Source organism: Macaca thibetana, chromosome 9 (assembly GCF_024542745.1).
Source record: "Macaca thibetana thibetana isolate TM-01 chromosome 9, ASM2454274v1, whole genome shotgun sequence".
In the NCBI taxonomy this organism is placed as follows: domain Eukaryota; kingdom Metazoa; phylum Chordata; class Mammalia; order Primates; family Cercopithecidae; genus Macaca; species Macaca thibetana.
Genome location: NC_065586.1, coordinates 75,326,658 through 75,351,584, shown reverse-complemented (window position 1 = coordinate 75,351,584; position 24,927 = coordinate 75,326,658). Strand labels below are relative to the sequence as shown.

The 24,927-nt window shown below is 35.5% G+C and overlaps 2 protein-coding genes across 2 annotated transcripts in view; both read left to right on the top strand.

Moving 5' to 3' along the window:
* UBE2D1 (ubiquitin conjugating enzyme E2 D1) overlaps positions 1-9,693 on the top strand; it is a 35,228-nt gene extending 25,535 nt beyond the window's left edge. Inside the window, exons 2-7 of the mRNA XM_050803089.1 lie at positions 1,190-1,253; positions 1,347-1,378; positions 3,448-3,525; positions 4,591-4,696; positions 7,690-7,783; positions 8,818-9,693. Coding sequence (XP_050659046.1) covers positions 1,190-1,253; positions 1,347-1,378; positions 3,448-3,525; positions 4,591-4,696; positions 7,690-7,783; positions 8,818-8,863 — 420 coding nt within the window. The 3' untranslated portion in view covers positions 8,864-9,693. The remainder of the gene's footprint in view (positions 1-1,189; positions 1,254-1,346; positions 1,379-3,447; positions 3,526-4,590; positions 4,697-7,689; positions 7,784-8,817) is intronic.
* Positions 1-24,927, top strand: part of PHYHIPL (phytanoyl-CoA 2-hydroxylase interacting protein like) — a 1,239,789-nt gene that overhangs the window by 317,574 nt on the left and 897,288 nt on the right. The window lies entirely within an intron of this gene.

Below are 24,927 nucleotides of genomic sequence, written 5' to 3'. Positions count from 1 at the left end.
CAGCCTCATCCTCTGCCACTCTGCCTCCCAGTATCACCCTTTTCCTCCAAAAGTAACTCCTACTCATCCTTTAGATTTCAGCTTAAATGTCACTTCCTCAGAGATTGTTATTGATCTTCCAAACTAAATTAAGTCTTCAGTTATAGTCCTTTATATTGAATGTATACCTTTCTTATTTGGGATGATCAGTTTTTTCCAAACTGTGGCTAAAGAAGTGAAGTAACTTCCACAAGGTCAAAGGGTGAGATATGTTAGAACTGGAATTATATCTGTTAGAGAAAAAGAAAAAAAAAATCCAAAAAAGAGAAAAGAAGAAAAATCAAAAGAACTGAGATTACAACCCAGGGATGGGGCGAACTCTAAAGCTGTGTCTTTTTTGTGATCTTTGCTGCCTTGAGGGCAGGAAAGAGGGTATGAGTCAATGTTCTGAGTTTCAAAACATGGCCTGACTGCTGCTCATTTATTTCCCGTTTCAAGTTGTCCTTAAATGAGCTGGGTGCAGTGGCTCATGCCTGTAATTCAATACTTTGGGAGGCTGAGGCAGGTGGATCACTTGAGCCCAGGAGTTGGAGACCAACCTGGTCAACATGGCAAGACCCCATCTCTACAAATAAAATTAGCTGGGTGTGCTGACGCATGCCTGTAGTGCCAGCTACTTGGGGTGGGGGTAGGGGTGGGGGCCTGAGGTGGGAGGATCGCTTGGGCCCAGGAGGTTGAGGCTGCAGTGAGCTCTTGTGCCACGGCACTGCATCCTGGGCGACAAAGTGAGATCCTGTCTCAAAAAGAAAAAAAAAAGGTGTCCTGAAGTATTATTCTTTCTGAGCCTTCTTGTTCCCTCAATAGATTGTAACCTGTTAAAGTAGTACCTGTGTTCTGATATATTATCAACCTAGCACTTACATAAATTACCTTGCATACAGTAGGTACTCATTAAATAGTTTTTCTCTTAGGGATGTTAAAGAAAAACAGTATTCTATTCCATTTAATCTTTTCAAGGTTTGAAGCTGTCTTACATACCTTATTCTTTCTACCAGTCAATGACAAAGTAAAATTTATGTTTTTATATTTTGAATAGAACCGCTTTAAATGTTTTTAAAGCTAAGCTAATAGTTTGTATCTTAATGGATCATTACCCTTGTTTCATTGGGAAAAGAAGGAATTAACCTTACATATTTTTGCTTTCCTTCAGGAATTAAGTGATCTACAGCGCGATCCACCTGCTCACTGTTCAGCTGGACCTGTGGGAGATGACTGTAAGCTTTGCTCTATTTCTGGGATTATGCTACCATTGAAAATATAGGTTTGGACATTTGTTAATGACTCCAAAACTCCTTTGTTTGTTTCAGTGTTCCACTGGCAAGCCACTATTATGGGGCCTGTAAGTATGATTCATATCTATGAAATTAACCCCCTCAGCCATACTTCATTCTTGCCATTTCACCTTTGATCAGATGTTTGTGACGAAGGTTGAATATTGTACTTTGAATCACCTAGGAAGCAAAATATTATTAAGGATTTACAATGATTTTCTAAAGCATTGGTGGCAAATATTTCCTGGATCACTATTATGTTTTCCTTTGTGGAATCCTAGATCATTGCACATAATGGATTGCCACAGCTCGAAACCAGGCTGTGTGTTTATCTTTTTTTTTTTAAGTCACTGAGAGTTAGTTGTAATTAAGCATAATCGTTCTCACATCTGCAGTTTTGGTACATTAGAAATTAGACTAATGAAGCCAATAATTGAATTCCTACAAGTAACAAGTGTCAGTTTGCCATAGGTCTCATCACTATTCTTTTTTGTGAAAGAGAATAAATAAAATATTACAATGGGTCTATCTTTGCCACCTTATAAATTTGCTGCTTTTAATTTTGTTGCATTGTCCTAAACACAGAATTATCTACTGTTTGATAATTGGCTACTCTCAGTAGTTATTACTTTTGTTAAAATTATTTCTTTCAGTACTTTAGAGGCAGTTTTAAGACTTCAAACAGGCTTTTTCCTTCTATGAGCAAAAATCTGATTGCATAAGAATGAGCACTGGCAGCTCAAATCTACTTTCTGGGTGAGAGTACATTAGTAACATATTTTCATGAACACCATTCTCTTCTCCCTCCCCTGAAAGAGCTTTATCTAGTGAGTTAAAGAGTTTTTAATCATATGGCCTTGTGTTTAACTTTAAAAAACACCGAAACTACTGAATTTCAAAGCGGGACTCTGGGCAGTTGTCTCAAATTATTGTTTTATTAAGTTTGTTTTTTAAAAAGGTAAAATACAATGTATTTATATAACAACTTTCAATAAGAATCCATGTATTTCTGTTTGTTTTTAATTAGTTACTAAGAACCTTCAAAATACTCTCATTTAAAGGCCCACCCTTACCTTTTGAATTATGGCCTTTCACAAATACTTTTTAGGTGAATCACATGTAACGAATGGTTATAATTATGTTATTCATAACTCCCTTACTTTGGTAATGTAAATATTTACTCTACAGTACACTGGACCATATCTATCATTGTAATTTATCTTCGTTTTCTATATTTCTTACAATTTTTGAGAAACTAGAATTAAACATATATAGTAAGAATTATTATACAGTAAAATCCTATAGCATATATGTGGAAACCTAAGGAAGTAATGAGTCTTGGTGTTATTACCAGAATGCTGATATAACATGATATGTTTAATGAAATATGAAAGAATAAAATAGAATTTTAGGTATATTTTGCTAGCATTTTTCTTTTTTTACCTTTTTTTTTTTTGTTTGTAATGTTATATTTTCTAATGGCCATAAAGAAACATGATCAAATCTAAATTTCTCTAGTAAAGTTGATTCCCAATTTGATAGTAGCATGAATATATAATTTTGTTTTGGACTTTTTGGGTTTCTCTACATTATTTTATAAATAATTACTACACGAAGATTTGGCAGATAAATTGTGTAGCAGGGTCCTTAGCATTTTCTTTTCATGACAGCCTCTTCCGTTCATCTCCATTCTTGGTCATTAAGTGAACGTCAGAACTTAAGTTTTACTAGCTTCAAGCCTTTTTCAAAAAAATACTGCTTACAGCTGCAGACAATGATCTTTTCCCGCGGCAGTCTTGTGTGTACACTGATCTTTAACAACTTGTACTCATAACCAGATTTGTTTGGACAAGTCACACCACTGTGTGTGTCCTGTTTTTGTTTTGTTTTAAATTTTATGATGTCGGCCTAATTGTTGGAAAATCCTCCTTCGTACCTGCAAAGAGAAACCTGTTCTCAAGGTAAATGATTTGAACTTATGACAAAATGGTTGCATTTTTTTCAAACTGGTAATATTTAATGAAATTATTTTAAACATGATGGCATTTTTTTCAAACTGATAATATTTGGGGGAAATAACTGTCGTTACAAATAAATACAGTAATCAAATGCTGATGCAAATCTTTTGTAATTTCAGCCTGATAGCGCATATCAAGGTGGAGTCTTCTTTCTCACTGTACATTTCCCGACAGATTATCCTTTTAAACCACCAAAGGTATTTTTATTTTTATGATTGATGTGACTCCCATGTAAGGGATTTTACTCTTTTATCTAGAGCTCATTTTGTATGTCAAAGACTGTGGGGGAGATTAGCATTTTCTGTTTTATAAAAACTACTGAATCTAAAATCTGATTTCTTATTGAAATACTTTATTAAGTCTATAAAACAAAAGTCAGTATCTGTCATGCTATAAATTTAATTCCTTGCTTTTCTTTCTCTTCTTATTGGATACGTGTAGTTTGGGAAATTTTTATGATTAAGAGTCAGACTTTTCATGGGATTATCTTTCCAAAGTTGATCCTTCTTTCTCGGTTTTTTTTTTTTTTTTTTTAAGTATTCAATAAACATTCACTGAGTACCTACCATGTTCTTCTACACCGAGGAATCCAAAAGTAAATATGAAACAGTCCCTTAATTTAGTATGGTAGGAGAGAGAAACACATGTTAAATTTAGATTTGCTCTAAAGAGGAAGCAAATGATGGGGATTTCAGGGAGGGGAAAAATGAGCAGATTCTGTCACTCAGGAAATAATTATTTTAAATAGTTAAAAGCAGATTAACATTGTATTTATGAAATGATATGACAACTCTTGTGGAAAATTAGGGTTCTTGATGGATTTCTTAGCTGAGACCCCTCAACTTTGCCCTGAAACAGCGCCAGCACCCTGTTTTTACATCCAAGTGTTACTTCCAGGTATCACCAATAATCAAATCAAGAAAAGGATTACTTCTGTGTATGATGAAAGCCATGGTTAATTACTTTAGATGCTACTCAACCAGTCATACCAGCTACTAGAGACTTATTTATTACACTGTCCAAAATACTTTTCAGTTCCTTGGAGGGAGAAAGAAGGAAGCTGACTTGTTTGTGTTCACATTCTCACTAGCTAGAACTATGTGTAGCACAAAGTAAATAATTATTTGATTTGTGCCGAAGACTTTTCTCCTCTAGCGTTATGTAAACTTGAACATATTTTACCCTAGAGCAAATTGGTTCTGTTTTATTCATAGTTGATTCAAAGGTGATTGTCATATTTTGTTGTTTTGTTTTATGTTTAGATCGCTTTCACAACAAAAATTTACCATCCAAACATAAACAGTAATGGAAGTATTTGTCTCGATATTCTGAGGTCACAGTGGTCACCAGCTCTGACTGTATCAAAAGGTAATTTTATCGATCAGATTTAAAACAATTGATAACAGTAAGACAGGAAAAATACAACAGAATTACCTATGGACTAAAGTTTTAAAACAACAATCAACTGTGCTTTCTCCTGTTTTGATTTTGTTTTGCTCTCTCCGCTCTTATGTTACTCTGGCTTTTGGCAGTTAGCTTTGGTTGAGGGGAGTGTAGACATTTTATCCTTTTAGCTTGGGTGTTATCTTTTAAAAAAGAGACAGTGCCCAGGCACTGTGGCTCATGCCTGTTACTCTAACACTTTGGAAGGCTGAAGTAGGAGGATTGCTTGAGCCCAAGAGTTCAGGACTGACCTGGGCAACATAGGAGACCCTGTCTCTGCAAAAAAAGAGAGAGAATAAGAGATAGTAAAAGGAAGATTTTGGGACTAGTTGTCCCATTCATTAAATGGAAATGTTGACAGTAATAAAGCTTTACAGCTGTTTTACTTCATCCAAGAAAAAAATACCAGATTTGATTGATAAATGATTTAAAATGGAAGACATTTCACACTAGGATAATGCAATACATATAGCATGTTAGTCTAAACTTTGCATAATCAGGAGTGTCATTATAGTGACTGACACAAGATCTGTGCTGATTCTCAACTTTTACAGGTGTATAGGTGTTCTTTGCTGGATTATCAGGTGTATACATAGGCCATCTGAAGCCATTTTATTTCATTAGCCAATACTACTTACTGTGCTAGCACTCTTAATTTATATATTGTTTCTCTAAAAGAAGAGAACCTGACAGTTGGAAAATATTGTTTAGGTTAGAAGCAGCCGCACTGAAGTAACCATCAAGTTTTCCGTTTTTATAAAATTGAAGAAAATGTTTCCCTTGAAGGGATTTATGGAAGCAATCTGTACTCATTTTTTATTTTTAATAATTGCTACTTGAATATACAACATGTTTTTAAAAGTAATAAGGTTTATAGGAAGCAGGATCCACAGCCATAGCTCTTTCAAATATTGGATAAATAATGGCTCTTTCAGTTCCATTATTTATGAATGGTAGTTTTTCTGACCTCAGATGCTCATCTACAGTATTCATATAGATTCTCATATTCTTTTAAGAATCTTTCAGTTACACAGTGTAACTGTCATGCATTAGATACATGAAAAATTCTGTGTTGAAGGGTAATTCAAGTTCAAATGCTGTTTCCTGGAATGGTGTCACAAAATGAATCTCACTTGGCATAAACCGCTAAGTCCTTATACATATAAAAGAAATGGCAAACTGCCAGATACTGAGTACTTATATTCTGACATTGGTAGCTTTTAATAAAGAATCAGTAGTGTTAGATTCTGGAAACCATCCTGTGAGAAATGAAACAGCCTCAGTTTCTTATAAGTAAAAATGGGGATTCTTATAGTGTTACCATATACGGTTGCTATGTACCTAGTACATAGTAGGCACTTACGTGAATGTTAACTGTTACCCTTTTCCTTACCTTAAAGGATAGACATTGTTTGTGTGCATGATAGTGAAATTGGGGCAAATGGCTCCTGGCAGTAGGGGTGAGCAGAGGAGGAACTTCCTTCTTGCTTACTTTTTTATAAGATAGATCATACCTTGCTCGTTTGTTTGTATATTTTTTACTTTTCTATATATATATTTTAAAATTTTTAATTTGTTTATCTTAAAAGATTTTTTTTTAAATTAAATATAGACAGAGTCTTGCTGTGTTGCCCAGCCTGGTCTCAAACTCCTGGCCTCAAGTGATCCTCCTGCCTTGGTCTCCTAAAGTGCTGGTATTATAGGTGTGAGCCACATTGCCCAGCTTATTATTATTATTATTATTATTATTTTTTGAGATGGGGTTGCTGTGTTGCCCGGGCTGGTCTCGAATTCCTAAGCTCAAGGATCCTTCCGCCTCAGCCTCCCAAGTAGTTGGCATTATAGACACATGCCACCATGCCTGGAGCTTTTCCATATTTTAAACGTCTTCTTTTGCTTTTTATCATGAGGTTAGTCGGGAAGCATTCTGGGGCTGTAAGTTAGCCCTGAAAATCTACCCTGTTGGTTTAATATACAAGGCTTTAAGTTTCATTGGGCAGATAGAAGATAAGAAAGATGAATAAAATATTAATTTTTTCTTTAGTTCATAACACCCCCCCTTTGCCTGTCATTGTAAGAGTCAACTCTGCTCTATAAATCCACCTTTAGACTTGAAAGAGTAGGAAAATAGAAAGGAAACGCAGTGGGGTGGGGGCAAGTGGAAATGGGAGGTTGGTCCAGAGGGTTCCATGAACCTCCTCAGATCTGAGTAGTGGCATGCAATTGAAGCAGACAGTTGAGGAACCAGAGTCCTTATTCCCTCTTATTTCAGATACTTAGATTGTGTGTGTGTGTGTGTGTGTGTGTGTGTGTGTTTTAGTGTAGTTATTTGCATTAGGATTTTGACATACTGGAGTAACAACTCCTTTTTCAATTTTCATTTCTATTTTAAAATATGCAAGCTATGTAAAGATAGCTGTTCACATTATTTTTAAATGCATGCAATACGAATAATGTACATGAAGTAAAGATTCATTGAAAAAAATTTTACAAATTTTTCTTCTTTGTAGACAGACTATAGCTTTAAGCCAATATAAAAAGGTATATGAGCACCGTATCCAAAATGGTTTGTACTGTTAACTGTAATTTGATTGTTCTGTAGAGAACTCTCAAGTTTAAAGGTTGCTAATAGCTGCTTTGGAAGCTCACATTTTTTTAAATAAATGGATACTCAGATAGAATTTAAAACTTCAAAAGCTAAAATAATTTTGTATTTTATGCATCGTACGGTAATTTTATAACTTTAAAAATTAAAGATCAATTGCTGTCAACCAAAGTAGAATAAAATGTAATTTGATGTGTTTATTTTATTTTTTTCGTAAGTACAGTATCTATATTCACTAAAATTATTTTCACATATGTAATTTGTATGAAGTAGGAGGGTTATTGTCTAATATGATGTTCTCTTTTAAATCTAGTTTTATTGTCCATATGTTCTCTACTTTGTGATCCTAATCCAGATGACCCCTTAGTACCAGATATTGCACAAATCTATAAATCAGACAAAGAAAAGTAAGTGTTTACTTATCTTAGTTTCTGTATGGATACATTCCTATATAGTATGCTAAAACATGAATATTATCAATATGTTTTGAGTAAATTTAATTATGGTCGTTATGTGTATATTGTTTATCTTTTTCCAATGGAGTAAACCTTTCTTTTAGAACTCTGTTAGACCTTTTATGATAAATCTTGTTCCTTCCCACTTACTGTTCAATAGTATATACTCTGTATTTGAAAAATAGGTATTTATATTCTAGGTGGTAAATTAAAAATGAAAGAATTTAATCATTGGAAAGTATTAAATATGTATTATCTTCTCCAAGGAAGAGGAGTTCTCTCTATGGCCATCCAAACTGACCTAATTCTCAAACTGCTTCATCTTGCTAGTACTGTAGGTTTATTTGCAATTTGTAGATAATGCTCCTTTAGGATTGGCTTTTGTAAATTTCTGTCAGAAGCCGGTTTCTGTATTTTGATTTTTTTTTTTTTTTTTTTTTTTTTTTTTTTTTTTTTTTTTTTTTGAGACGGAGTCTCGCTCTGTTGCCCGGGCTGGAGTGCAGTGGCCGGATCTCAGCTCACTGCAAGCTCCGCCTCCCGGGTTTACGCCATTCTCCTGCCTCAGCCTCCCAAGTAGCTGGGACTACAGGCGCCCGCCACCTCGCCCGGCTAGTTTTTTGTATTTTTTAGTAGAGACGGGGTTTCACCGTGTTAGCCAGGATGGTCTCGATCTCCTGACCTCGTGATCCGCCCGTCTCGGCCTCCCAAAGTGCTGGGATTACAGGCTTGAGCCACCGCGCCCGGCCTGTATTTTGATTTTTGTATAGTTGGATACATTTTCATGTAGGTTGCAGAGAAATCCATGAGTTAAAAAATTATTTTTCCTGTTTTATTTCTGTGTGAACCTAAGTCACATTGACCCAATAATTGATATATGTGTGATTATTGCAATTAAGTATAAGAAGGTAGAATATATAGTTTTATATAGATAGATGCTTCTGAAATATTTTGTATGTTTTTACTATATCTTTTTTGTATATTTACAGATACAACAGACATGCAAGAGAATGGACTCAGAAATATGCAATGTAAAATTAAAAACATTTTCATATATACCAGAGTACTGTAAAATCTAGGTTTTTTTCAACATTAGCAGTAAATTGAGCACTGTTTACTGTTTCATTGTACCATGAAACCATTTGATTTTTACCCATTTTAAATGTGTTTCTGAAGCAAGACAAAACAAACTTCCAAAAATACCCTTAAGACTGTGATGAGAGCATTTATCATTTTGTATGCATTGAGAAAGACATTTATTATGGTTTTTAAGACACTTGGACATCTGCATCTTCAGCTTACAAGATCTACAATGCAGCTGAAAAGCAACCAAATTATTTTTTGCTGAAACTAGATGTTTTTACATGAGAAATACTGTATGTGTTGTCTAAGATGTCAGTTTTATAAATCTGTATTCAGATTTCATTCTTTGTTAGCTCACTTTATAATTTGTATTTTTTTACTGTATAGACTAAATATATTCTATTTACATGTATGTCGACTCATTACTTTTTTCCTGTGAACAGTATTGAAAAACCCCAATGGCTGATAATTAAGTGAATTAACTGTGTCTCCCTTGTCTTAGGATATTCTGTAGATTGATTGCAGATTTCTTAAATCTGAAATGATCTTTACACTGTAATTCTCAGCATACTGATTATGGAGAAACACTTGTTTTGATTTTGTTATACTTGACTTAACTTTATTGCAATGTGAATTAATTGCACTGCTAAGTAGGAAGATGTGTAACTTTTATTTGTTGCTATTCACATTTGAATTTTTTCCTGTATAGGCAATATTATATTGACACCTTTTACAGATCTTACTGTAGCTTTTTCCATATAAATAAAATGCTTTTTCTACTATTTGTCTTGATTACTTAAAAAAATAAAAATATAAGTAAGGATCAAAACTCTAAAATTTTGCATGAAAATTACTTCCAAATTGTGAAAATCAGATCTATTTTGTTTGCTATTAGTCACCATTAGTTATATAAATTTTATTGTTTTAGGTTAGTATCTCTTTACCAAATTGTCAGTCTGTAAGATGATATATGTTGATCCCTTGCTGTAGAGGAGAATTTAGAGTAATTTGGGGTTTGTCTTGGATTATATCTAAATGATTATTTGTTAAAAGTACTGAAATGAGTATAAGGCAGTATCACCCATCCTAAAGGAAGGTCTTTATAGACCTGCACAGTCACTAGATTTAATTCATTAAAATGCCCCCACCCCGATGTAACTGACGTTACATTTCTTAACATTTTAAAATCTAGAATTTATAAAATGGAATTTAATGCCATCAAAATTTGAAAAACTTTTTTTTTTAACTATAGAAGTTACAAAGGAAGTTCTAAAATTATGCCTCCCTCTGTTTTTATAAGTTGCCATCGAAAAGTGATTTAAATAAGCAGGTTATCTTTATAGATTTTAAAGAAAACTAGAACGTCTTAATGTTTTAACTTGGGGAAAAAATACATCTTTTTAATGTTTAGCATGCTTGTTAACCTTGAGTGAGTGTCATTTTTAAGAACAGTTGTAGCCCTTCTGATTATTGCAGTAGCTGTAGAAGTGTGTAAGAATATGTGATGGGTGTAGTCATTAGCAAAGCATTTAAATCACTTGAGTATTTTGTCATGGTTAATTATTACTAAAGCACAAAATAACCTATTGTTAGAAAATATGTGTTTTTATAAATGAATGTAAAATAATTAAATGAATTGTGAAATGGATGTTTAAGAAAATATAGGCTTAAAAAGTAAATCTATAAAATGATGTCTTAAAACAGCCATATCATGAAAAATTATACTTAGCTATATTATTATAAGCTACATTTGCCCTGAATTTGAACACTCAACATCATCAGATTTAAGTATTTAGTATATTTTGATAAAGGGTTTTGTTTCTTCAGTATCTTCATTTTAAACAACAACATAAAAAAACAACTTTCATTTGTGTGGCATTTATTTTTGGAAGTGTCTTCTTTTTTTTCTTTATTAAAGGTTTTGAAACTTGCCTAACTCGTTTGCCTTTGCTTACATCTGGATTGTACTAGATTTGAGGAGTAAGCAGAAGTTCTCATAATTAGCTAAAAACCCTGAGTTCCATAGTGGCGTCATGATCAGTCAGGTCACCATTTTGGGTATATTGTTTTTGCTTAACTCTAACAAGGAGAACATTGGTTACCTATTAAAACTATAGATTAAAAGCCAGGGCCTTTTTGTGGATTAAGCATTAATTTAAGGACTTCTTGGACTGAGAGGAATGGGTAGTCTTTTGGGGATTTAGGATCCCACCTCTTGAAGTTGCATAGTTGAAAACCATGTTCAAATTGGATTCTGAACACTTATAACTGCCATTTACAGCAGTTACCCACATCAGTGATATGGGTTGTAAGAGCAGCCTCACCACCATCCTCCAACTATCTCAAAAGCATATGATTCCTGAAGCACAAGCTTTACATATATGCCTCTGTCAACCATATTTAATTATTAATTTTTGCATTATTTACCTGTTTAACTCCTCTTAAAACTCTGATAGGGAAAATTAAAAATTATAAATGAACTACATATCAAGGACAACTCTAAGAGTTAATACTCAAAAGTTACTTTTCATAAGAAAAAAATAAAAATAATACATTGTAGTTTTAAATTTTTCTTATCACTGTGATCTATCTAATGATTCAGTCATTGACGTTTGTCAACATCCTGCTCTCCCACAGTTCTGTATTTTTCAAATGGAGAGATTAAGGAAATTAATTTTCCTCCCAAATTAAAAGAGATTATTGGTCATGAGACTATATCATGTCTGTTTACTGGTAGTCATTTTGAACTGCACAAAAGCCCAGCCCACTTGATAATGCTTTAAAATTTGAGTTCTGCAGTAGAATCATCAGTCCTGTTACTCTATCTTCCTAGGACCAGCCATGAAAAATGTGATCAGTGCTTTAGCCATGGCCATAAAAACGGAGCCTCATTGTATTCAAACTGTTGAAAGTACTGTTTATCTTTGTTTCAGTCTTTTAAGTGATTATTAATACAATAAAAAATCTGATTAAAAATTAGTTTTATCACTTTTCAGCTGTAAAGTAGGGCTTTCACATTTTTTTTTTTAAAGCAGAGGCTTAATCACAATTTAATAGCTGTAAAATGTAATGCAGATTATTTATGAAAGGTCTTATATCCTATAATGCTTCTCTTGCATCGTTCTGATGGCAGTGTTGCACAAATAGGGCAGCAGGTAGCGTCTCATCTAATTTCACTTATAAAAGTTCCTACGTGTAGATAGATAACTAGTCATTTCTGTTCTCTCTTTTTGAACTGAGTAATGTGTCTGCAAGCTCTTCTTAAACTGTGTAATTAGTACGTTTTCCCTAGCTTTTTTCAGTAGTGGTGATAACTGAAAATTTGTAGACAGCTGATAGTGTCCTGGTGACAGCCTAATAGATGTTATATCCTTATTTGTATTTTGTTACATTTACATTTCTGCTCCCATTATCCTATTATATATAAGGATGTGGCTTTAAATTGTAAATGAACTGAACTAATAGAAAATTTACCTGAGAGTATTAGTATTGGGGGGTATTTTGTGTAATAAGAAACATTTCTCTAAAAACTTGGCTAGCACTCTCTTAGGTCCTACTGTTGTCAAGGGAGAGATGTGCCTTTCTTCTGTCATGAGGAGGTTGCTTTTATTATACTGGCATATGCTGAAGGTCTGAACTCTGCTTTCCTCATAGAATTTACTTCTCAGGAAAAACTGTTAAGATCTCTTGAGTGCAAAAGATCACTATGGGTTGCATATGAAATATTTCAGTATAAACTCAATATACATATTGAGGGAAGTTGTGACACCACTTGTGTTAGCACTTTTGGTACACTTGTTTTGGCAGTCCCACACATTCAGCGTGTCAATAGAAGAATGCACAGGACTCAACATATCATCATACTCAACAGTTAAGATTTATTACAGCCACCTGGCAAGGATACACAGTGGGGGAAGTAAGGGGGAAAGACAGACCAGGCAGTCTGGAGGAATCCATGTGCAGGCTCCCTGTGTGCTCCCTGCAGGGGCCACAAGAGTAAAGCCTTCCTCTAGTAGTAGCATGGGCATAGTGTTTCTGCCTAAGGAAGCCAGTGTGAAACTCAAAGTCCAGGGTTTTTATTGGGGGCTAATCACGTACGCATCCTTTGTTTTCCAGAATTCTAGTCTCCTAGAAGGAAAGCAGGTGTTCACCATAAATCACATTGTTTATTTAAGAAGTCTAGTCAGGCTAGCACAGCAAGCACATCTTATCACTCAGGGATGGTTTCAGAAGCCAGGTTTCTAGATGTCAGCCAAGGGCAAATCTTGTAAACAGGCCATTCTAAAGATCAGGCCTGTATAATTTGTTGAAAAAAACTATTCTTTCCCTTTGAATGGCCTTAGTACCCTTGTTGAAAACCAACTGACTATAGAGGTTTATTTCTGGACTCTCAGTTCCATTCCATCAGTCACTATGCCTTGCCCCAGTACGACACTGTTTTGATTACTGTAACTTTGTAGTAGCTTTTGAAATGGGGAAGGGTGTGCCCTCCAACTCTGTTCTTTTACAGTACTGTTTTGACTATTCAGGCCCCTCGTAATTCCATATATATTTTAGGGTCAGATTTGCCATTTGTCCTGAGATTTAATTGGGATTTATTGAATCTGCAGAGCAATTTTGGTAAAGTTGACTTTTTTTGTTCTGGTTATCTACTGCTGAACAATAAACCACCCCAAGCTAAGTAGTATAAAAGAACAACCATTTCTTTATGCACATGGATTCTGTTGGGTCAGGAATTGGGATGAGGCACAGGAGGGATGGCCTGTCTACTCCACGGTACTTGGGGTCTTAGCTCAGGATGACTCAGATGACTTGAGGCTGGAAGCATTTGGAGGTTTCTCCACTCATACATTGGCACCAGGACAGGTATATTCTAGGTCACTTATTAAGAGCCTTTCTAAGTGGTTTGATCTTTGCACAACATGGCTGCCCACTTCCAAGAGGGAGCAGTTGGAGGTAAGTGTTCCAAGAGAATGAGGAGTAAGCTGCCTTTTTAAGTGATCTAGCCTTTGAAGTCAGACAGTGTGTAGTCCATTGGACGAAACAGTCACAAACTCAAATTCAAGGAAAGTGGACATAGACCCTTACTTTTCCTTGGAAAACAATTTGGGGTCACTAATATGTCTTGTTGACTAGTCATTCCAATGTATGTGAATCACTCAATGTACTTAGGTGGTCTTTAATTTCTAATTGTCTAATTGTTTTTATAGGCTAATTGTTTTAATTGTTTTGTAATTCTCTGTATAGAGGTCTTGCACATTTTTCACTGGATTCATTTCTATGTATCAAGTTTTTAAAACCTATTATAAAATTATTTTTCAGTTCATATCATATTTATATTCTTTATAGAAAAGCAATTTTATAATATTCAACTTATATCCTGCAACGTTGCTAAATTTCCTTTGAAGTTTGTACAATTCTGAAGTTTTCTATACTTACAATCATGTCATCTGCAGATAGAGATGATTTTATTCAAATCTATATGCCACATTTCTTTTTTTTCCTTTTGTTGCCTTAGCCTGAGCTCCAATATCATGCTGAATAGAAATAGTAATAGCAAGCATCCTTTCTTGATTTCCAAGGGAAAACTCTTATATGTCAATTGTTGGGGTCCGTGTGTTTCCTAAACAAAGGAATGAACACACAAGACAACACAAGACAAGACAAACATGGCGGCCACCTCGAATGGTGCGCTCTGCTTTATTTTATACAGTCGTTTGTGGAATGTTGCCAAGTCATAAGACACATTGTTGTTTTTCTGACCTTTCCCTGACTTTCTGGATTTTCAAGATGTTTACACATAAACAAGCCCCCAGGGTCTGCTGTTTGCAGCTGGCTCCTTTGTCCTCCCTGTTTACAGGGAAGGATGGCCTTGCTTCGTTTGTAAGAGCAGGACTTATCAGAACGTCTTACTTGGGAGCACATAGTCCTCTACATCAATATTAACAATGGTGTTTCTTTCATAGCAAGGAAGTTTTCTATTCCTAGTTCTTAAAGCATTTTTGTTACTACTGAGTTACAAGTTGAATTTAATGCTTTTACTTCATTTATCAAGATTATTGTGATGTTTATCCTTTTCTTTGATTAATGTAGTGTGATGAATTACACAAATTGATGTTCACATGTTAAATTATCCTTACATTTCTGGATAGAAACCCACTTTGAGATGTATTTGTTTTCCTTACAAACCACTAGATTCTATTTGCAATTTTTTTTTTTAGGATTTTTGCAACTGTGTTCATGAGAGAAATTGGTCCATAATTTCCTTTAGTGAATATCTTTGTCAAGTTTCATACCTCAAGTTATGCTGGGCTCATAAAAAGAGTGAAGAAACGTTTCCTTTGTTCTCTGAAAGAGTTTGTATAAGATTTGTGTATTTTTGGCCAGGCGTGGTGGCTCACGCCTGTAATCCCAGCACTTTGGGAGACCGAGGCGGGCGGATCACGAGGTCAGGAGATCAAGACCATCCTGGCTAACATGGTGAAACCCCATCTCTACTGAAAATACAAAAAATCAGCAGGGCGAGATGGCAGACACCTGTAGTCCCAGCTACTCGGGAGGCTGAGGCAGGAGAATGGTGTGAACCTGGGAGGCGGAGCTTGCAGGGAGCCAAGATCACGCCACTGCACTCCAGCCTGGGCGACAGAGCAAGACTCTGTCTCAAAAAAAAAAAAAAAAAAGAAGGTTTGTGTATTTTTTCCTTAAATATTTTGAAGAATATTCTGAAGGCATATTGTCTAGAGTTTTTTTGTTGTGGTGGTGGTTATGGGAAGATTTTAATAATAAATTATGTTTTCTTTATATATGGACTAGATACGTTTTTTGTTACTTGGTTTTGTGTTTTTCAAGGAATTTGTGCATTTTATCTAAATCGTTGATCTATTTGGCATAGAGTTGTTCATGATATCCTCGTCTCTTTGAAGGTAATATGTATCTGTAGTCATACATATCTCCTCACAGTTTTTTTCCTTGGTGAGTCTTGCTAGAAGACTATCAACTTTATTAATCTTTCAGAGAATCAGTATTTTATTTTTTAAAATTTCTTTTGTACATTTATTTTCTGTTTCACTGATTTATATTATTTATTTATATTGTCTTTAGTTTTTTATTTTGATTCATTTTTTGTAGCTTCTTGAGATTGAAACATAATTTTTAAAAACCTTCCTTCTTTTCTGATATATGTATTTAAAACTATGTTTCCCCCTAAGTACCACTTTAGCTGCATCCTACAAGTTTTGAAATATTGTATCTACATTGCCATTCAGGTAAAAATATTTTCTAATTCTTGTTTTGATTTTTTTATTCACTTATGAGTTATATATAAGGATGTATTGTTTTATTTCCAGGCAATTAGGCTTTTTTTTTTTTTAAGTTAAATTTTTGCTATTGATTTCTAGCTTAATTTCTCCGTGGCCAGAAAACATAATATGAATAGTTTCAATTCTTTGAAATCTGCTGAAGCTTGCTTCATGGCCCAGCATATGGAAATTATGATAAATGTATCATATGCATTTGAAAAGAATATGAATTTTTATTATTAGATTCAGTGTTTATATGTGCTAATTAGATCAAGTTTGTTAATTGTGTTTATAATTTTTATTTGCTTGTTCTCACAGCCATTAAGGGAGATATGTTAAAAGGTTTCCCATTATGATTGTGAAATTGTCTGTTTTATTTTTGCCTTATGTATTTTGAAATAATATTCTTGGATACTATCTCTTATACACACACATACAATTGTGATATCACATTAAGAAATGTCTCTATCTGTATTAATGCTTTTGCCTTAAACTCCACTTTATCTAATATTAGTATGGTTTCTTTTGGCTAGTATTTGCAGTGTATATCTTTTTCTATTCTTTAATTTTTGACCTTTCTGTGTCCCTTTATAAATGTGTGTCTCCAGTACTCATTTCAAAGTTGGGTTCTATTTAATTTGGTTTTTATCCAATCTGACCATTTTAGTATTTCAATTAGAGAATTTCATTCTTTTGCATTTAAAGGAATTACTGATATAGTTGGGTTTATACCAACTATGTTCCCAGTTTTGTTTTTTTCTTCTTAACCATGTTTTATTTTTTTCCCCTTTCTTTTTGCCTTCTTTTGGGTTATTCAGTTTTTATAACAGTATCATTTTCTTTCCCTCTGATAACTTGTTAGACATTCTTTGTGCATGTGATTACTCTAAATTAAAAGATCTATCTCTGATTATAGTTTAATATAAATTATTACTTGTACCATTTTCCCTATAATGTGAAAACCTTAGACCACCAGGATTCCATTGTCTCTTTCCTACCTTTTCCTTTATTATTATTGTCATGTATTTTAATTTGATATATATGGTAAATTCCACAAGACACTGATGTTTTGTATGTCAGTATCATTATACCTACCTCCGATTTTACTTTTTCCAGTATTCATTGCTTTCCTGTTTCATTCTGGGATCATTTACCTTTTAACTAAAGAACTCCCTTTAGAATTTAGTTTAGTGTACGTCTTCTGGTGAAAAATACTCTGCTTGGTTTTGAAAATGTTTTTATTTTGCCTTCATTTTTACAGGGTATTTTTACTGGGAATAGAATTCTAGATGGGTATTTTCTTTCAGCAATTTAAAGATGTCATTCCATTGTGTTCTGGATTCCATAATTTATTGAGAGGTCAGCTATTATTAGTCTTTTTTTTTTTTCTTTTTTTCTTGAGACGGAGTCTTGCTCTGTTACCTAGGCTAGAGTGTAGTAGTGTGATCTGGGCTCACTGCAACCTCCACCTCCTGGATTCAAGCGATTCTCCTGCCTCAGCCTCCTGAGTAGCTGTGATTACAGGTACCTGCCATCACACCCTAATAATTTTTGTATTTTTAATAGAGAAGGGGTTTCACCATATTGGCCAGGCTGATCTCAAGCTCCTGACCTCAAGTGATCCTTGGCCTTGGCCTCCCAAAGTTCTGGGATTACAGGTGTGAGCCACTGCACCTGACCTTATTAGTTTTATTACTTTTTAAAAAGTAATATGCCTATTTTCTCTGACTGCTTTTAAGATTATCTTATTTTTGTCAGTTTTACAATGGTGTTACAAGGTGCAGTTTTCTTTGTCTTTATCCTGCTTGAGGTTCACAGAGCTTCTTGAATCTGTGGGTTGATATATTTTCATCAGTTCTAGAAAATCTCAGCCATTATTTTATGGAATATTGCTTCTGTCCCATTCTATTTCTCCCCTTTAGGACCCCAGTATAAAAAATATATATTTGATCTTTTGACTGCATCCAACATGTTTTCAAACCTATTTTCTGTGTTTTCCTTTTTTTTCCCTCTTTGTCCTTCTGTGCATCAGTTTTGTATTGACCTTTTTTCCAGCCTTAATCCTATCTCCTGCTGTTTTCAATATGCTTTTAAACCCATCAACTCAATTTCAGACATTGTGGTTAATTCCAGGTTTATTTTTCAGTTCTAAGTTACCATTTGATTTTTTAAACATACTTTAGTTTTTTGGATGAGTTCCTAAATTGTTTTATTTTTTCCATATTTTTCTCTAGTTTTTGAAGTTCTTAATCACAGTTATTTAAAAGTCTTTGCTAACTCTAGTATCTGAGTTACCTGTGGGTCTGCTTTTATTGAATGCCAGACATTGTGCAAAAAAACTGTGAAGACTCATGATGTTTTCTTCCACCAAAGAGGTTACATCATGTGCTCTGCTAGTCAAATAGTGTGAAGATGACCACCTTAATGCAATCAGGGCCTTTGCTTAGTTGAGGCTGGCTTGCAGTTTTATTTAGACCCAAACTATGTCTAGTTTATCTTTGTTCATAGTGCATAACCCTCTTCGACTGTCTTTGTTTCTCAGCACAGACAGGCTATAGGAAATTCCACCTTGCTTTTCAGTATTTTTGATTCACAGTTTAGGCCTATTGCTCCTGGGAGACTCAGACTTTGGCAAACATCTTGAGCAAGAAACCCGCTGTCTCTAAAGCCCTTCAAATATGTAATTATGTTACATTTGCTATATGCAACCACCAAACTTCTACTGGTTCTTCTGTCATGAAGAGTAATAAGGGATCAAGCTTGAATCCTCAGCCTTTAGCCACATCCAAATCAATAAGTGCTGCAGGAAGAAGAGAAGTTGTAAATCATTGGTGTTAGTTTAGTTCACAACTTCAGTGTTTTTGCTCCTAGGCTGTTCTTTGGGGTCTCTTTCCTCTGTCAGGCTGTTGTCTTCTCAATACTAAGAGAAGAAAATTACACTATGTTTTTTCAGAAATTTAGCTCTTTAGCCTGCTGCCCAACAAAATGAAAACTTTGGCTCTTACTTGAGGGGGAAACTAGTTGCATATTGTGTTGGGGTCCGCGTGTTTCCTAAACAAAGGAATGAACACACAAGACAACACAAGACAAGACAAACATGGCGGCCACCTCGAATGGCGCGCTCCGCTTTATTTTATACAGTCGTTGCGTTTGCGGAATGTTGCCAAGTCACAAGACACATTGTTGTTTTTCTGACCTTTCCCTGACTTTCTGGATTTTCAAGATGTTTACATATAAACACGCCCCCAACGCCCTGCAAACAGGCCCCCAACGCCCTGCTTCGTTTGCAAGAGCAGGACTTACGGGGAACGCCCTGCTTCGTTTGCAAGAGCAGGACTTACGGGGAACGCCCTGCTTCGTTTGCAAGAGGAGGACTTATGGGGAACGCCCTGCTGCGTTTGCAGAGCAGGACTTACCGGGAACACCCCGTTTGCGAGCACGTAGTCCTCTACAATGTTGAGGTCCCTTAAGTCTCTGGTTTTGTCACTCCAGCTCTGTGCAACCACAAATAACTCTGTTTGTCTTTCAGCAGTGCTCCTCTGCCTGCACAGAGCCGAAATTCTCAGCCTCTAACCTGTACTCCAGGGGAAAAATGACCACAGATACTCAGCTCACTTCTGAAAGTCTCATGACTTCTGCAGCATTCTCATACTTTCTCAATTATAAGTTTATTTTATCCAGCTCTTCTGATTCTCAGTGGAATTTCTCAAAGCAGAAATCTCTTCATTTTTTGATGGTACTACCACAACATCCTATCTTTTCCCTGCCCTCAAGTCCATCATCCACAGAAGTGTGAAAGTATTCTCTCTAACCCCAAGTCTGATCTTGAGGGTTATCAGCTTTAAAAATTTTAAATAGTTCCCCACAGCCTCAGCAGTGGTTTTGCAGAGGGACCTATGGAAAAAAGAAGGGAGATGCTAATGGTTTAGCCTTTGGACCCTAACTTTAACTTGGACCCATTTTAACTTCAAACAGTGAAGCTCATTTCTATCTGATATGTATATCAGGACCCTTTGAGTTCTCAGGTTCTTTCCCCTTGTTTCTTTTCTTTTCTTTTTTTTTTTTTTTTTTTTTTTTGAGACGGAGTCTCGCTCTGTCACCCAGGCTGGAGTGCAGTGGCCGGATCTCAGCTCACTGCAAGCTCCGCCTCCCGGGTTCACGCCATTCTCCGGCCTCAGCCTCCCGAGTAGCTGGGACTACAGGCGCCCGCCACCTCGCCCGGCTAGTTTTTTTTTGTATTTCTTAATAGAGACGGGGTTTCACCGTGTTAGCCAGGATGGTCTCGATCTCCTGACCTCGTGATCCGCCCGTCTCGGCCTCCCAAAGTGCTGGGATTACAGGCTTGAGCCACCGCGCCCGGCCTCCCCTTGTTTCAATCATGAACCAACAGAGTAAAGTATCAAGTCCTCAAGACTCTTGTGGTTTTAACTTGCATCTCCAGTCTCATCTGCCATTCCCGACTCCCACCAAACTGCCTGCAGCTCTCATTGGATCCCAGTCTCTCCCCACTTCCAGTATAGAATGGTGCTTCTCATTCTCAGATTTTGGTCAAATTGTTCATTCTGCTTAAAATGCCCTCTTTCCCTATCCTTTAAATCTCTGATTTTTATGTCACTCCTTTTCTTAGCTGTTGAGGAAATGATAGTTCTCATCAGTGTTACCATGATTCCCAGTGTGCATCTTTATACTTGCTGGGGTCTACAGTGTCTGGTACACAAGTACTTAAATATTTGTTCACTAAACGAATGAATGAACTAGGCTTTGGAAGATACTTAGGGTTCTAATTGGCATATTTAAGTGGGGAAGGCATTAATGAAAACAGGAGAATCCAAACAAAGGTAATAAAGTAGAAATAAGTGAGAATGGCATTGGTAGTCTGTGTGCAATGAATGAGAGAAAAGATTAGGTGGAGAACATAGATCTGTTGGATATGAAATCTTGGTTTGATAGCAAATAAGAAGTGTGCAAGTTTGTAAACAGCCAATGATATAATGAAAGCATTTGCTTGGGGATATTAACTTAGCAGAGTATGCAATTGGAATTGGAATAGTCTATCAAGGTAGAATCCTTAAAGTCATTCTTGTGTTCTATGTACTTAACCAGTCAATGGAATCTTGCCCATTATACTTAGGCCTTTGGAGTATGAGCCATGGCACCATGTTACTTCAGAATCTCAGACCCTCTTTCCTGGATTAAAGCAATAGTCTCCTCACACCCATCATTCTCTGTGCTCCTACTAAAGGGATTTTTATAAAAACAAGTTAATTGTGCCTGTAACCTGCCTAAAAAGTTGTTTGGCTATATTTTGCTAACAAACTTAACAAATTATACATAGTCCTTTACAACCCAACCCCACTCAACCTTAAAGAGGTTTGTTTCATACCACTCCTTTTCACATATATTTTGTTTTCATATGCACACCATGCCCTCATAAATATCTGTGACTTGCACATACTGTTTTCCTTTTCTGGAAGGCATCTCAACCTTTCCCCACTTGAAAAAATAGTTCAAATGTCATCTACTCTATGAAGCCATCCCCGACTTTACCAGGTAAATTTAAATGGATGATCAGGCCTTAATCATATTTGTATGTATTATTTATTTATTTTATGGAGACGGGGGTCTTACTGTGTTGCCTAGGCTAGTCTCAAACCCCTGGGCTCAAGTGATCCGTCCGTGAGCCACTGCGCCCAACCATATGTATTTTTAGAACTTAGCACAGTGTCTGGCACAGTATTGGCCTCTCCTAGGAATTGAGTTTTTAAAAAATTGTTACCAAAAGATTAATATTACTATTGTGTTTTACAAGAAGACTAAGATATATATAAAAATTAAAAAATGGGTACCACCCACGCACTCCTGTAATACTCAGATACAATCACTATTAAACCAAATTTTGTGTACTATTTCGCAGTCATTTATGCATGCACACTCATGCATATGTGTATGTGTAGTCCTTTAAATTCAAGCCTATGTTTTTGGGTGACTGAATACTAATTAAGAGAAAGGGTCTCACTATGTTGCCCAAGCTAGATTCAAACTTCTGGGCTCAAGCAGTCCTCCTGCTTCAGCCTCCCAAGTAACTGGGACTACAGGCATGTGCCACTGCCCTGGCTTAAGATATTATTTTAATAAGCCACTCAGTTAAATAAGAAAGTATTTATGGGGACTGGAAAGAAATAATAGAATGTGAGCAGGTGTTTGAGAAAACTACAGCTTCATAACTGATTTGCCTATCCTGTAGCTACATAGAGTCATATAACTTCAAAGCTGCAAACTGTGGATTCAGAGGTGGCAATTTTTGTTAACATGCTAACAAGGGAAGATATCCTTCCTCTTATTTATATATCTGAATACCAGTTTTCATAGCTGTACAGTAGAAATCATAGCACCTTAGAGGATTTATGAAAGGATTAGTGATAATGTATGTAAAATACTTGGCATGTAGTTGAGCAATAAATTATAATTATTACCATTTGTATTGATCAGGTACTTTACCATGACATGAGGGCAGACACATTAGGTTATATTGTCTTATTAATGGTATTATTCCTTCAATACAATCATTCTGGATTTCTTCCGATCTTTAAGTCAGCTTTCAGTAATATGAAGTCAGCTTTCAGTAACATCCAGTAATATGAATTGGGGTATTATACATTTGCATAAAATTATAGCTGTTCTTTTCGCTTGCCCTACCTCCTGCTGACTCACAGAATCAGCTTTAAAATAGACAAGCTATATTTATTTTTTGTAATGCTGCTACAGCAATGGCTTTAAATAAATCTGATATGCCCTTAACAATTAATGCAGACTTTGTTCTAATTGAGAAATAATTTACAGATAATAATAATTTTGGGTAGCTGGGAACTATTAACATGCAACAGATCTTTCTTCTAATTTCTCTATTTCTCTTTCCCTTCTTTTTGTATATTGATTTTAAAGGCTGACTCCAGTGGCATGAAAACAGACTCTATGTCAATAAAAATGGTTTGAAAGAAAAAATTATACAAGTAGTTTTCCATACATAATTTATTAAAACTTTGCTTCACAGAAAAAATAAGCTAGGAGAGATTCACGGTGTAAAATGTTTTCTCATTTCTTTCTTTTTTTTTTTTTTTTTTTGAGATGGAGTCTCGCTCTGTTGCCCAGGCTGGAGTGCAGTGGCCAGATCTCAGCTCACTGCAAGCTCCACCCCCAGGTTCACGCCATTCTCCTGGCTCAGCCTCCCGAGTAGCTGGGACCACAGGCGCCGCCACCTCGCCCGGCTAGTTTTTTGTATTTTTTAGTAGAGACGGGGTTTCACCGTGTTAGCCAGGATGGTCTCGATCTCCTGACCTCGTGATCCGCCTGTCTCGGCCTCCCAAAGTGCTGGGATTACAGGCTTGAGCCACCGCGCCCGGCCATGTTTTCTCATTTCTGCAGTGCACTGTTATACTTTTATTCTTTTTGTGTCTTTATGCTTTGTTCCCCCAATCACAGTGGAAGCTCTTTGGGGCAGGATCAATGTCTTATCCTTTTTGTGTCCCTTTCAAGTGCTTATCACAGTGCTATGTAATTGCTTATGAGGAAATTGTCTTTAAATGTGGTGTTCATAGTATGATCTTATTTCCAGAGATATTTTACTTACAAGTTCAGAATCACATCTATTTATCCTGCTAAAACCTATTAGGTAATTGCTCCTGTTGTAGCTAAATTATTTATCTATTATAATTACAAAAGCAAGACTGCTTTCTCTTAGCAATATTTTTTCTTCATTTGAGTGATCTGTGTGCATCTAACTGCATTATTCAGCAGCGAATTATCCAGGTTTCCGGTTGCTCCTGCTGTTTCTTGACACTACCTGCTACTTTACCAATATGCAAGTCTCAATGAACCATAATCATTACTTTCATGGATGTATATATTTCAGAATTTTACATGGTTTCCATCTCCATACACTGGCAAATGTGTCCTTCTATTGGCAAATGACACTTCTAACAGGTAGTTGTTCTCTATGGGGCGAAATTTATATATAAATAATTTGTGCAGATGGTAATCTTTTCACACTATTCATCTATGTGTCTATATGTCTGTCATCCATCTATCTATCTATCTATCTATCTATCTATCTATCTATCTATCAGTTCATTCATCCATCCGTCTGTCTCTTCATCCATCTATCATGCTTAGTGTACTGTGCTAGCTACAATGGGGATAAAAGAAGGCATAAGATTTAGTCTTTTCCTAATATAACTTACCATCTATTGAGGAAAAAAATATGTATACATAGAGAAAAAAAATATGTATACATAGAGAAAAAGATCAGAAGCCAGAGTGGTACATGATGTCACAAGTAAATGATATGAACACACTATAGATGATCCAATAAAAATATATTGGGCTGGAATGATGTGGCATGTTCACTGAGTCTGAGTGATCTGATAAAAACGGAAAGCACAGGACAATGAATTGCAATTTTTACCTACACAACTTACTGTTGGAACCTTATGAGTTGGGCTTTCTGAACTTCATTTTTCTCATCTGGAAATTGGGAATAATGATCATGACAATACCTTCTCAACCTTTTTTTTTTTTTTTTGATTTGTGAATCATACAATCAAATAAAGTTATTTTAAAAGGTCTGAAAATATTAAAGTGCAATCCAACTTCAGGGTGTGTTGTTTTAATTTTTCATCAACTACCACAATGTTTCTGCTCAAATATTACTAATTTAAGAAA